Genomic DNA, 14,832 nt, shown 5'->3' with positions numbered 1-14,832 from the left:
GAAAATACTCACCAATCGGGATGTCGATTTGGAAGACGTTCACTCTCTGGGCCAATAAGAAGGCGGTGGGCGGGGCTTAGGGGGCCGTTTGCTCTTCGGGTTTAAAGCTGGGCGGCCGGGCGGTTAACGGCAGCTTGGACGCGTTTGCGGTCCGTACGCCTGGGCGAGCTGCGGGAAGCTAACTGAACCCTGCGGTGGTGCGATAGCCGCGCCGCGGGACTCGGTGCGGCCGACGGACGTCGGCTGGGCGGGTAAGCGGGCAAAGGAGGGGAGAGGTGGTACACGGGCCTCCCGCCCGCCCACGGCTGTAGAGATGGGGCTCTGAGTAGCGAGGAATTGGAGTCTCCCTCCCCTGGTTACGGTCCTCCGGGCGATCGGTGCAGAGCCCAGGTGTGCGGCCTCCGGAGGCACGTGTGAGCGGCGCCGTGCGTGCCCCTGGCGCGCCCGAATCCCGAGGTCACGTTATGCTCCCACTGCCGGTCCACTGCCCGCCTGGCGGCTGCAGCGGCGAGAACCCCAGTTGTCCGTCCACCCGTCTCTGCGAGGTGATCGGGCTTTGGGGCGGCGGGACCCGTGCCCGCGGAGGAGTCCGCTTCCTCGGAGGCTGGCCGCGAGCGTGCGAGACGATGACCACGCCCCGGGCCAGCTGGTGCAGACTCTGTTGTCATTGTGAAGGGAGAAACCTCTTCTCCCCTTCTGGTTGGTTTCACCTTTGTCAAATTCTGTATGTTACAGTGCGAGAAACTCTGCCTAGTGAGTTAGGATAGCGTGTAGAATTGAAGAACCCTATAGTCCTGCCGCAGAATGAAACAAAAAAACTTTTTTTCCTGGTTATAAAAGTTATACAGTCTCATTATTTTTAGAAATCCCAGCACTGTTAAATACATACTAAAAAGGGAAGAAAATACTCGAGATTCTATCAGCCACAGATAAAAAAATCAGTGTTCATATTTGGGTTTTTCAGATATTTACATGACTGTAAAATGTATTTATTTTGAATATAACAAAGCATTTTCATTTAAAAAGTAGATCATGCCTCAGTCCCTAGTATTTTAGGAATAAGACATTTGATCCATATCGAATGTAGACATGCATTATCATTTTTAATGGGGGCATAATATTTCTTGCTGTGGCTCTCCTATGCCATATTATTTAACCTGTCCCCTAATGGATGGACATTTTTCTAATTCTTCATCAGAAAATAGTACGGTAGTGGTTACTTGCACACATATATGTTTGCATTCTTGTCCAGTTTATCTCCTTAGAATAATTTCTTGGAAATGGATTGTGGCTTAGAAATAATGGTACAGTTTAAATTCCGATTCATGGTGGGAGGGAGGCTAAACAGGGAGGGGATACACACTTATGACTGATTCCAATACAGCATGGCAGAAACCAATACAGCATTGTAAAGCAATTAAAAATAAATTCTGATTCATAATGCCAGAGTGCCCTCCAGAAAAACTGTTGGTTCCCCCTCCCCTCTCAACAGTACAGAGTGTAAGAGTAGATATTTCTCCACACTCTGCCCTGCATTAAAAAATCTTACCAATCTAAAAGGCTAGCTTAATGTTTTTATTTGCCAAGAGGAATGCGAATTAAGTGATTTTGAACCTGTTACAGAATTTCCACTAGTCTGTTGTTTCTTTGGATTATGGTTATCTTTTTTTAAGGTATTTTATTTTCTTTTGTTCTAATATTGCCACCTTGAAGCTACATGCTTCCCTTCCAAGAAGTAGAGGAATTTGTTCTAACTCAGCAAAGTTTAGAATCTTAACTAGTGACCCAGCCCCTCTTCCAATTTAAAACCCTTCCTTTCCACTCTTGAAATCCTTTCATTTGTAACAAACTCAACGTGAACACTTAATTGCTTCAAATTTTGACAAGATACTGCTGGGTATTTTGGTACAGATAATATCTGTATTTATCTACAAAATATAAGCTGTTCTAGCTTCTGTGTGAAAGTTTCCCCATAGGTAAAGAGAAAGGATTATCAGTTCTATATTAAAAAAGAAAGAAAAAACTGACAGCTACTTACAGATCTTGCTAAATTATATATTTTATTATTTGCAAACACCTATCTTCATACACTCAAGAAAAAGTGCAATAATTTAACTGCAAAGAAAACATGCTAATCATAGTATAGTACACATGCCATTTAAAAAAAAAATCACTTTGGGCTTTAGTGTTGGAAATCCACCCAGCCCAGTGTCCTGTTCCATTTCTGTCCCTACTTGCCTCTGTTCTGTGTTTATCTCTTCAGTAGGTAGTTTTGTATTGCATTTGAACATTGAAATGGATGATGTAATAGTTCTTGCAAAGCACCATTTATATATGTAACATATACTTACATGTTATGTATATAAAATCTTGTTTAAACTTCACAACCTATTGAAATAATTGTTTTCCAAAGTAAAAGCTTAAGTCCTACTTTACGAAAGTGAAAGTGGAGAGTGAAAAAGTTGGCTTAAAGCTCAACATTCAGAAAACGAAGATCATGGCATCCAGTCCCATCACTTTATGGGAAATAGGTGGGGAAACAGTGGAAACAGTGTCAGACTTTATTTTTCTGGGCTCCAAAATCACTGCAGATGGTGACTGCAGCCATGAAATTAAAAGGCGCTTACTCCTTGGAAGGGAAGTTATGACCAACCTAGATAGCATATTCAAAAGCAGAGACATTACTTTGCCAACAAAGGTCCATCTAGTCAAGGCTATGGTTTTTCCTGTGGTCATGTATGGATGTGAGAGTTGGACTGTGAAGAAGGCTGAGCACCGAAGAATTGATGCTTTTGAACTGTGGTGTTGGAGAAGACTCTTGAGAGTCCCTTGGACTGCAAGGAGATCCAACCAGTCCATTCTGAAGGAGATCAGCCCTGGGATTTCTTTGGAAGGAATGATGCTGAAGCTGAAACTCCAGTAGTTTGGCCACCTCATGCGAAGAGTTGACTCATTGGAAAAGACTCTGATGCTGGGAGGGATTGGGGGCAGGAGGAGAAGGGGAAGACAGAGGATGAGATGGCTGGATGGCATCACTGACTCAATGGACGTGAGTCTCAGTGAACTCCGGGAGTTGGTGTTGGACAGGGAGGCCTGGCGTGCTGCGATTCATGGGGTCACAAAGAGTCGGACATGACTGAGCAACTGATCTGATCTGATCTGATGGGTCAGACTTTGGAGTTTGTACATTGTATTATACAATATAGATAATTCTGCAAAGTTACATTTAGGGACTTCTGATTTGCTTCGTCTGTTGATGACTGTCCTGAGTTTTTCTATGACAACTACCAAAAATAATGTCACTAAATCCTTATTCTTCTAGATTTGATAATACATCTTGTTAACTATGAAAGGATTTCACTTAAGATCAAAGACCCTGATCCTCTCTCTTTTGCTTCTACTATCGACTCTCCTAAACATGGCTTTTTAGTTAGTTGCTTTTTATCTCATGTATCATTTTTTAGAGTTGATTTTTTTTTGATTCCCTAAACTCTGTTCTTTTCCTAGGTTTTTTGTTTGTTTGTTTGTTTTTTACTTGAAAACTAATGCCAGTGAAAGTACATTGAAATAAGGTAGAAAATTGAAAAAAAATAAAATGCTTTGGTTTGTTCTTATATGTTTAAGTGGGAATATTTTGATACACTCTATGATTATGCTAAAAACAGAAGGATCTTTACCTCAAAATTAAAGGAGAAAGACCATTTGTGGCTCACAGAGCACTATTAATAGATTGATAAGCTTCGTAAAAGATGCTGTGTTTTATCTACTTAGGTCATTTTCACTAAACCAGTTTATCAAATATATAACTAAGTTTCGTGTTTTTAAGTTTTGACACTTGGGCAAAGCTCTTTATGAGAACTCAGATGAGTAGTATCATTTGCTTTTAAAAAGAACAGCACAACAAATCAGATACTTGTGGGTTCTGGTTTTAATGAATTTGAACACAAGGCACAGGTTTCCAGGTGTATGTAAATATATGTCCATTTAAAAATATCTTCTTGCTTCTCCCACCTCTAGTTCTTCTGGACAGGAATGAAGGAATGTTTAAACTTTTTCTTGTTCAAGAAAGACTTCTTTAGCCTAATGGTGTTTTGTTGCCTCCTAGATCTTGTTGAGTTTTCTGTGGTTAAATGATGCTTTTAAGTTCTGTATCAACACAAATTCTCTTCGTTGGTTTCTCAAAAACAGTATTTTCTTCCTCTAGTGTGTCACTATAGTCCCTTTTGGCTTTTGTTTCTTCCTCATGGAATAAATGTGGGTGTTCAATGCGTCCCCTACGTACAAAATGCTGGATCCGGGATTCTAATCCTTGGCATTTAGGACGATCCATTAGGGGCTTATAAGTGCGCATTTTCACTCCTTCTACAAAGGCACTGGTCTGCTTTGTGACAGAGGGCTTAACATTTCTCCATTCTATCATTCCATCCATCTTTGGTCCTGTAATATATGCAGTCAAGCATTACAATGGACACTTTACCACAAGAGAGTCACATCCAATCTCTCTGTGAATCTCCCTCCCCAACAACCCTGTATAACTTTGGTTCCCATCATACCTGTTCCACAGGGTAGTGCAACAGAGTCCAGGCCTTGTAGCATACTATACAACATCTGAGTTTTCACAGCATGATTAGCCCAAAGTTGCTGAAGGTGGGTAACATTGAATTCCTGAACTTCCCGGTCATAGATCCACTTAATATTTTCAAACTTACAGTCATACAAGACTAAAGGAAATTCCACAGCCATACTAGAGAAGAAATAGTATGAGAATACACAGCAGCCATCCAACAGTTCTTAAAAAACAGGATTAGCTGGGTTAAAAGGAGGGGGAAAATTTTGTCAATATTGAGTATCTAATAGTTGAGAAAATATGACACCATCCCTCATGTTGAACTTTATAATTAAAAAAAGAAAAATGCAGAAAACCATGGATCACTGTTAGGCTTGATCTACATTAGAGTCAATTTCAATTGTAACAAGTCACCTAGAAGTGAGTTGACTTGGCCCCACCATAATGCTGTAAAACTATTTAAGGGGCCTGGTCCAGATACCTGCTACTTACTAAAGGGATAGAACAATGACAGAAGAAAATTAAAAGATAATCACTGTTACATGTTCATAACATTCTACAAGTTAGAGTAAAAGCCTCATGAAGGGAGAATCAGAAACTTAGTTTTTTAGACAATGGTGGGGAAAGGAAGAATATTTTAAAATATATTCTAATATATCTACAGGCAATAGCTGTTTTTTGGGGGTGGGGGGCAGTCTGGGTTTGTGTTTTTAACTTACCTATATTGAGGCTTCTGGGGATTCTTCTCTATGTTCAGCAGTTCATCAATAACCTCTGGCTTCTCCATTCCTTGGCCAATCAGAAAAAGAACAGCCATCATACAGCGGACTTGATGATAAAGGAATGCCTGGCCAGTCACTTCAAACTGGCATAACTGAAAGGGTTCTTGCCATCCCTCCTCTGCCAGGTTCTGGCCCACTCGCTGTACTTGAGCAGACAAGATAGTCCTCTGAAAATTAATCACCCCATTGGCTACATCCATTTTACATAAGTTCCTAAAATCATGTGTGCCAACATACTTCTGAGCTGCATAGTTCATGGTTACAATGTCTAAGTTAGCATGAGGGAAAAAATAGCGGTAGGTCCGCTCAAGACAGCTGAACCTAGCGCTGAAGCTAGTTTCTACGGGAGCCCAGGCCAGCACACGGATGTCTGGAGGGAGTACCCGATTGAGAATGTGGGTATAACGGATCTCTGTAGCCACATCATTGACTTCGTCTTTTAAATTAAAATCCTCAGAATCCCTGCCCTTTGGAAAGTGAGAACGTAGGTCAAGAGAAATCACCTGTGGAATTAAGAGAAAGATACTTAGAGATACAAATAATCTGAATACTCAGTATGTACACCTAGAATATATTACTGTTGCTTGCTTTGCGAAACAGTACAATGGCCCTTACCTGTCCAAAGGCACTGACTCCTTTGTCTGTTCGCCCACACCGGTGATAGTTGGATGTCTGCCTGTTTTCTACCAGTCGAGTCTTGGTTAGAGCCTCAAACAGTTTCTCTTCAATTGTATTGCTTGTGTTTTCCTGACTGGCAAAGCCCTGATATCCCCAGCCCAGGTAGGCGATCTTTAGAGCTACATGTCTTTGACCGTGAGCACTGAAATCAAAGGCACGCTTAGCTTTTCCCCCAGCTCCTGAAGAATTCTCTCTAATGTTTGAGTCCTTATTGTTGGCCTGTTCTTTTTTAAGTCGTTTTACCTCCTGCTCCAGTTCCTGTACTCTTTTTAGGAGTTTCTCAGTCTGGATTCTGTCTGTGTCATTTTCAGCCATGATATGACAACTTCAGGAATAAATACAGAGATCCACCCTATCTGAAAAGAGAGTAAGAGATAAAATTTTAGTGCTGATTGCCTTGGTGATGCTGGTATCATTCTATTATGTTCAAACAGTATCTAAGATTTAATTTGAGGCCTAAGGGATATATAGATGTTTGATTCTGCCCAGGGATACAAGCATTAGCTTCATTATTATGGGTCGATCATCTAGATATTATTCTTTTCCATCATGTCTGGTCAATTCACAGTGGAAAAGGAAGGTAGCATCAAAAAAAAAAAAAAAAAAGAAATCCAGCTAGCATTGTTAAGATTTAGTAAGGATTTAGGGGAAATGTAGATTTCATTTCTCTATTCTTCATGAGCTGAGATGGTGGAGGACTGATGTTATTTTTCCCCTAAAACACTTCCTTTTGACTTCTCATTATATTTGTGCTATCTTCCAGTCATAAAATCTTTTTATATGGAGTATGTCTACTCCAAGTTTCTGTTGCTTTCTAATACTGCAGATAAAATTGGTGCTTGTGGTGGGTGGTGTGTCCTGTCATCTAAAACAGTTCTGTCTTAAAGGTGGTGCAATAGAAGCTGGCCCAGTGGAAGAAACTTGCCAGTGATTGTACTTCATATTGGAAGTAGAATCTGGAATCAAGATTTTCCCCCTTTAAGCAGCTCTGATGGCACAAAGAAGGTAATTAAGCATTAAGATCTTTTAAAGTCAAATTTAATGCATGTTCTGATAAGAGATTTCTGTACCTCTAGTAGTTAAAATTGTCATGCTGGAAAATAACGTCACTCTGGATAATAAAATTTAGATATCAGTGTTGAAATTCTTGATGTATTGCAATAATTTGAGGACAACTGTACTACATCTATAAACTGGGACAGCACTAGACAATCTTTGATGGTTACTTTAAGTCTGGGTAACTCAATTTAGTTTTTTGCTCTTTGAGTTTCTGTATCTATGATAGATTACAAATTTAAATGTAAAAAATGAAACTATAAAAGTATTAGGAGAAAACATGACATAACCTTCTTACAATCTTGAAGTAGGAAAGGCATAAGTCAGGCGCTGCAGAAACCCAAAAAATGCGACCACCTAAGAATATGTTTCTAACAGCAAAAAGTCAGAAGTTAAATAACAAACTAGGAAGAAAAATGTAATGATGGTATGTATTTCATATATAATCAGCTTTAATATAAAGATCAATAAGGGAAAAAACCAACAACCTGAGAGGTAAAGGGAAACATGCATATTTCATACAGAGGGGAAAAAAAAATCTTATAAATGTATGAAAAGATGCTCAAATTTACTCAATTTAAATAAATGGCAGTATATAGGAGGACTGTTTTCTTTATCAAACTGACTGCAAAGAGGAGAGTGTTTGATAGTGTACCAAGTTGAAGAGAGGAGAGGAACGAGAAACAAGCTCTGGAATACACACACTCGGTACTTCTTTAGAGGGAATCGGGCAACAGCTATCAAAATTGAGAGCACACATGCCTTTAACCCACCTATTACATTTCTAGAAATTGAATGTACATATATGCTTAAACAAGTATGTAAAATTTACAAGATATGTGTTATAAGACTCGTTTTTAAGAACAAAAATAAAATCACTAAATTAAATCACTCAGGAAGAGGTTGAATACATTATGGTACATCCATACCTTGGAATTCCATGTACCTTTAAACAATGAAGTCAGTCTGTTACTTCTGACACTGACACAGCTGGATCACTAAGACTGTTTACGATTTGGAATAGTTTCTTTATGGTATAAAAATGTGCATATGAATATGGAAAATTATTGGAGAAATGATAAGCTGCCTTTGACAGTGAAACTTGCTTTGGGTGGAGGGGGGGGTGGGGAGTCCTTGCTTTAAACTACATGTATGTGTATTAGTTTTTCAGCTTAAGAAAACTATCAGAGATACAGGAAATAGTGGGCAGTAGATACCTATTCTAGATCCAGTCAGGAAACTGGCATTGGGTGCTAGGTTTGGGTACTTAAAGTACTTAAGCATAAGGAGTGTATGCATGTGATGGTCTTTTGGATTAAATCACTCTCGCAGTTAAAAGCATGGACTCTGAACCCAGACTGCCTGAGTTAGAATTCCAGCTCAACCACTTACTAGCGCTGTAACCTTGGGCTATTTAATCTGTCCATACCTTAGGCTACTCATCTGTGAAAAGGAGCCTTTGACTGTGTGGATCACAATAAACTGGAAAATTCTGAAAGAGATGGGAATACCAGACCACCTGACCTGCTTCTTGAGAACCTATATGCAGGTCAGGAAACAACAGTTAGAACTGGACATGGAACAACAGACTGGTTCCAAATAGGAAAAGGAGTACGTCAAGGCTGTGTATTGTCACCCTGCTTATTTAACTTATATGCAGAGTACATCATGAGAAATGCTGGACTGGAAGAAACACAAGCTGGAATCAAGATTGCCGGGAGAAATATCAATAACCTCAGATATGCAGATGACACTACCCTTATGGCAGAAAGTGAAGAGGAACTAAAAAGCCTCTTGATGAAAGTGAAAGAGGACAGTGAAAAAGTTGGCTTAAAGCTCAACATTAAGAAAAGGAAGATCATGGCATCTGGTCCCATCACTTCATGGGAAATAGATGTGGAAACTGTCCGACTTTATTTTTCTGGGCTCCAAACTCACTGCAGATGGTGACTGCAGCCATGAAATTAAAAGATGCTTACTCCTTGGAAGGAAAGTTATGACCAACCTAGATAGCATATTCAAAAGCAGAGACATTACTTTGCCAACAAAGGTCCATCTAGTCAAGGCTATGGTTTTTCCAGTAGTCATGTATGGATGTGAGAGTTGGACTGTGAAGAAAGCTGAGCACCAAAGAATTGATGCTTTTGAACTGTGGTGTTGGAGAAGACTCTTGAGAGTCCCATGGACTGCAAGGAGATCCAACCAGTCCATTCTGAAGGAGATCAGTCCTGGGTGTTCTTTGGAAGGACTGATGCTAAAGCTGAAACTCCAGTACTTTGGCCACCTCATGTGAAGAGTTGACTCATTGGAAAAGACTCTGATCCTGGGAGGGATTGGGGGCAGGAGGAAAAGGGGACGACAGAGGATGAGATGGCTGGATGGCATCACTGACTTGATGGACGTGGGTTTGGGTGAACTCTGGGAGTTGGTAATGGACAGGGAGGCCTGGCGTGCTGCGATTCATGGGGTCGCAAAGAGTCGGACACGACTGAGCGACTGAACTGAACTGAAGAGTACTCATCCCACAGCTGTGAGGATTAACATGAATTAATAAATATAAAGCACAAAAAAATAGTGCTGGGTACATAAAGTGTTCCTTTTAAGTACAAGTTAGATATTGTACATGAAGCATTATGCCCCATATCATTAATCTCTTGAGCTTTTCTTATGCCAGAACCCACCTATCCTAGGAGCTACTAAAGGTAGCAAGACTTCCAGAAGTAAAATTGGGAGTGATTAAGAAGAGCCTGGAAATGGAAGCGGGTAATAAACCCTGGGTTGAGTTAATACCTGCAAAATCACTGCAGATGGTGACTGCAGCCATGAAAGTAAAAGACGCTTGCTCCTTGGAAGAAAAACTATGACCAACCTAGACATCATATTCAAAAGCAGAGACATTACTTTGCCAACAAAGGTCTGTCTAGTCAAAGCTGTGGTTTTTCCAGTAGTTATGTATGGATGTGAGAGTTGTACTGTGAAGAAAGCTGAGCGCTGAAGAATTGATGCTTTTGAACTGTGGTGGTGGAAAAGACTCTTGAGAGTCCATTGGACTGCAAGGAGATCAAGCCAGTTAATCCTAAAGGGAACCAGTCCTTAATATTCATTGGAAGGATTGATGCTGAAGCTGAAACTCCAATACTTTGGCCACCTGATGGGAAGAACTGATTCATTGGAAAAGACCCTGATGCTGGAAAAGATTGAAGGCAGGAGGAGAAGGGACAACAGAGGATGAGATGGTTGGAGGCATCACTGACTCGATGGACCTGAGTGAGCAAGCTCCAGGACTTGGTGATGGACAGGGAAGCCTGGCGTGCTGCTGTCCATGGGGTCGCAGAGTCGGACCCTGCTGAACGACTGAACTGAACTGAGTTAATGCCCCTCCAAAGTGCTCCCTTACTGCCTGTACTAATCTGTATTTTACCATATACTTAACTGTTGTACTTATGACTGTTCTGTTTCATTGCTATAAAATAGTACATAGGAAGGGAATGGTTTTTGAGCTGGGAGTTTATTGTCAGGAAACTAATCAGTGATTTTCTCTTACAGAAGGTCCTTCAGTATAGGGGAAGCAGTGGAGGAACTTGTGGGACCTGATGGACAAAAATGGGCTGATATGGATCCAGAAGAACGAATGTTAGTAGCCGCTAAAGCTTTCGCTCATATCTGTGCAGGCCATGGTGAGGAAGATGTCAGAAGAGAAGCCCAGTCCAATCTGTATGATCCCTACAGTAAAGCCTCAGTAACCTCAGGAAAGCAACCTGCTTTTCCTGCACAACTGCATTACCCACATACAGAAAGCAATGGCCCTTCAGAAGCAGTCTCAGAGACCTCCCAAAGACTCCGAAAGCCAGTTATGAAGAGAAAGGTGCTGCGTCGAAAGCCAGATGGGGAAGTATTAGTGACGGATGAGTCGATGATCAGTGAATCAGAGTCAGGTACAGAAAGTGACATGGATGTCTGGGACTTAAGACAAAGGCTGATGAATCTGCACTTCCAGGAAGACAGGGAATCTCCAGTTGATATTTCACAAAAATTTAGTCTACCACGTGAATACCAAGGCATTTCTCAAGATCAGCTCATTTGCTATCTACGAAGAGAAGAAATGGGCCCTCCAGCTTATGAACAAGACCTGATTGTTGCCAGCCGGCCCAAGTCCTTTATCCTCCCAAGGCTGGACCAGTTGAGCCGAAACCGGGGCAAGGTAGACCGGGTAGCCCGCTATTTTGAATATAAACGAGACTGGGACTCCATGCGGTTACCTGGTGAAGATCATAGGAAGGAATTACGCTGGGGTATCCGAGAGCAGATGCTTTGTCGTGAAGAAGCCCAGTCCAAGCCTCAGCATATATATGTTCCAAACAATTACCTAGTGCCAACAGAGAAGAAACGATCTGCCCTTCGCTGGGGTGTTCGTTGTGACCTTGCAAATGGTGTGATGCCCAAGAAACTTACTTCCTTCCCTCTTTTTCCTTCTTAAGTCTTTTTTTTTTTTTTTTTTAAACTTGTCTCTCCTTTCACAGGATTGTTTGCAATAACCTGGTTCTTAGTACCTCTCCTTTTATTTAAATAGAAACAACTAACTCAAAATACCATGGAACATAGAGTAAGGACTTCACCCATCACTGGTCTTTTCTAGGTATATGTCACATTGGTATCTACCACTTAACTTCCAAATGACCATCAAATCTAGCAACTGCAAGAGGAATCATGGCAGAAAAACAGACCTAGGCTTTCTGTTTTGTCTTAGTGAACAAAGCCAGCCCTTGTTTCATGAACTTGTTACCTTTGGCCAATGTGAGTTGCTGTTTTTATCAGTGTGTTTTTAAAGTTGCTGGGCAGTAAGCTTACCTATTAAACACTTTTGGAAATTTGTGAACTTGACTTTATTTTCCCTTAAATATTTTCCAAAGGCAATCTCAAACCTAGGTTATGATTCTGCTTCCAATTATACTCTCCATCATACTCTCCACACCTAAATGAGAGCCAAAGGGAATGGACAAAAACCTGCCCTTTACACATAATCCTACATGAAGGAACAGCAAGATAACCTTTGCTACTAAAGGAATACAGTAATTCCACTAACCATGTTAAATGTTTTTTAATAGATGCTCAATAATAGCACGATATCACATGCAAGGTTCTAACCCAAGTTTTGTTTCAGAATTATTTCAATAATATGTTGCCCTCCGTTTACTTCTGGAATGCCATACTTTTCATAATTTGTCTCTGAGAATTTCTTAGAAATCATGTCTGTCATTTGAAGGCTATTGCCACATTGCAACAGAGCTTCAAACTACTAGCAGCTGGAGCCAGATGCAGACATAATAACCAAAATGAATCTGGCCTGTTAGGGTCAAATCACAAACTGAGCTCATCTGAACTTAGATCTGTTTGTTCTTGATTTCTGGTTCAATAATACCTAAAACCTGGAGGCTGTCAGATTTAGCATTTAAGCCAGAAGAGTGACAGCAGAAATAGCTTGCTTGTTCAAGGGAAAAACAGCCATGTGACAAAAATGAATGACCTTGACCATTACTATCTGCTAAAATACATTTTCTCCATAATATTTAAGTTACATCATTCATTCATTCACCCAGTTCCATTGTTAAGCATTCATTAGGGAGAGAAATAATCAGTGGCTCAAAGATACATGTAAGGTAACATTCACTGCAAATAAGCAAAAACTGCCAACTGTCCAACAATAGTGAAGTAATTAGATGTTAGTCATTGGAAATATATGGGAAGCTAATAGAAAAATGAAAATTAGATGAAACAAACAGGCTGCACGCACTGTCTTGCTGCACACACAAAGCACAAGGAAAGATCAACACACCTAACTTCAGGTAGTGGGATTCAAGGTAGTCTGTACCTCTTTTTTAAAAGTTAACAGCCACATGGCATTTTCTTTTACATACAAATCAGTTAAAAAAAAAAAACAAACTCCCAATGGTTTGCCTCTTCATATATTTCTCAAAGCCCAATATTACCTACCTTATTAAACCAATTAACTAGTCCAAAGGTATTAAACCGGTAATAAGACATTTTTGGCAAAACAGAATTGACTCTACAGTTTTCCCCAGAACACCACTTCCCCTCCTCAGGGTGAAGTGCAGTGGTTCTCAAGCAGCCGTGTAATATCAGGAAGTGAAGTAAAAGTCACTCAGTCGTGTTTGACTGCGACCCCATGAACTATACGGTCCATGGAATTCTCAAACCCAGAATACTGGAGTGGGTAGCCGCCTTCTCCAGGGGATCTTCCCAACCCAGGAATCGAACCCAGGTCTCCCGCATTGTGAGCGGATTCTTCATGCCAGCTGAGCCACAAGGGAAGCCCGGGAAAGGGGTCACCAAATTATCAAACCAATTTTCAAATTTTGGGGGAAAATGTTGCCACACCTCCACACTCCACATACTACCGGAATCTCCACTTCTACTATTTGGTTTCATGAGCAAACGAATTCTGAGACAGAAGAGACTACACTCCGCAGTCCCAGGGTCCTCAACAAATCGAAGAACAAGCTCCTAACTGCTGCACGTTCCTGACAACTGCTCCAAGAAGCACCGACACAAAAACACAGGGTCTTTAGCGAGGTTCCACTTCCATACTCAAAAGTGCTTTCCGGAAAAGATCAAGGTACAGAAAAATTCGCATAGGGGAAATGAGAGAAACGTCCATCTGTTTGCCCATCTGTTCGTTCCTCTTTGTAGAACCCAGAAAATAATTCACCCCCCAAAACCTGCACACTTACCTTCCCGTTGTCGGCCACGCAGCTTTCCTCGAGACAGGAAGCTGTCACTTTGCGTCTTCTACGTGCTCCTCCGGGACCTCATGGGAAATGTAGTCCACCTTTATGGGAAATGTAGTTCTAAGAGCCGGAAGTGCAGGTTTAACACTGAAATCTGCCTACTGTTTTGTAGTCCGGCCACTATCAATGCACCTCCAACAAGGCATGATCTGGGGCCTGCGCAAGGACAAGAATAAAAGATAGGATAATTTCTAGTCCGCTAAAATCTTAGAACGTTAAATTTAAAGAACTTGACCCTATTTTATTCGTAGTTAAATTAGTAGAAAGCTATCATTGAGAGTCAAAACCATTTACAATTAGATTCCACATGAAGGGCTGAAAAGGAATGTGATCGTCTCATAACAAATGACCGAGATGTCTGAGTGACCGAACAAGGATAGGGAGTCTTGCTTCAGCACCACGGAGAGGTCATAACTAGGATTTTGCACGTTTTTCTAGAGATGCTGATTGAAATCTCAAGATTCCGGTTAGCAAATTTGAAGAAAAGAATATTCTGCCTCTTTTGTCCAGATTTAGCAGTCATTTAGTAGAATCTATCCCTGATTGTGTAGGTGAAGGTGGGAGGTGACGGCTGTACCAAAGGGGAAACAGTTTTCTCCGCGTTGTTTCAGCACGAGGCACGTATCAGAACTAAGATGAAAATAAACCGGTATTTGGAAACATGACCGGTATCGAGTAACAGGGACAGTAGTTAGAATTTGAATAACTTTACTTCCTCTCTGCATCTTTCCCATTTGTCCAGTGAACCTCACTCCGTCTGACTCCACTTTCCTATGCCATTCACTACTAGCCTTTCTGACATCTTGAAACGTAGCAGCAGAAATTTCGGGGGAAGGCGAACATGCGAGTTTGAAGCGGGGTGCAGGGGTCCTGCCCCACCACCTGAAGAATAGTCTGGGGAGAGGGTGGTGGGGGAGAAGAGGTAGGACTCTCGAATCAGTGC

General features: G+C 41.1%; 2 protein-coding genes across 2 annotated transcripts; one reads left to right on the top strand and one right to left on the bottom strand.

Annotated features, from left to right (window-relative positions):
• The first annotated feature begins 94 nt into the window (after nucleotides 1-94).
• On the top strand, nucleotides 95-11,959 carry HYLS1 (HYLS1 centriolar and ciliogenesis associated). Its single transcript, XM_055581232.1, has 3 exons — nucleotides 95-251; nucleotides 6,915-7,032; nucleotides 10,630-11,959. The coding sequence occupies exons 2-3, from the start codon at nucleotides 7,019-7,021 to the stop codon at nucleotides 11,558-11,560; spliced, it is 945 nt and encodes a 314-aa protein (XP_055437207.1). The 5' UTR covers nucleotides 95-251; nucleotides 6,915-7,018; the 3' UTR covers nucleotides 11,561-11,959.
• PUS3 (pseudouridine synthase 3) lies at nucleotides 3,915-13,968 on the bottom strand. Its single transcript, XM_055581231.1, has 5 exons — nucleotides 13,833-13,968; nucleotides 5,965-6,383; nucleotides 5,287-5,852; nucleotides 4,554-4,744; nucleotides 3,915-4,437 (listed from the first exon to the last, which is right to left on the bottom strand). The coding sequence occupies exons 2-5, from the start codon at nucleotides 6,340-6,342 to the stop codon at nucleotides 4,127-4,129; spliced, it is 1,446 nt and encodes a 481-aa protein (XP_055437206.1). The 5' UTR covers nucleotides 6,343-6,383; nucleotides 13,833-13,968; the 3' UTR covers nucleotides 3,915-4,126.
• Between the last annotated feature and the right edge of the window lie 864 nt (nucleotides 13,969-14,832).

This window comes from Bubalus kerabau, chromosome 5 (assembly GCF_029407905.1).
Source record: "Bubalus kerabau isolate K-KA32 ecotype Philippines breed swamp buffalo chromosome 5, PCC_UOA_SB_1v2, whole genome shotgun sequence".
NCBI classification, from domain to species: Eukaryota; Metazoa; Chordata; class Mammalia; order Artiodactyla; family Bovidae; genus Bubalus; species Bubalus kerabau.
Note: the sequence above shows the minus strand (reverse complement) of the source record. Positions and strands in the feature narration are given on the sequence as shown.

Excerpts from the sequence above, each read along its gene's own strand:
- PUS3 (XM_055581231.1), bottom strand. The coding sequence starts at position 6,342 with ATGGCTGAAAATGACACAGACAGAATCCAGACTGAGAAACTCCTAAAA. Across the intron at positions 4,745-5,286 it reads CCCCAGAAGCCTCAATATAG|TATGGCTGTGGAATTTCCTT; the intron begins GTAAGTTAAAAA and ends TTTCTTCTCTAG. Across the intron at positions 4,438-4,553 it reads TGCACTACCCTGTGGAACAG|GACCAAAGATGGATGGAATG; the intron begins GTATGATGGGAA and ends CATATATTACAG.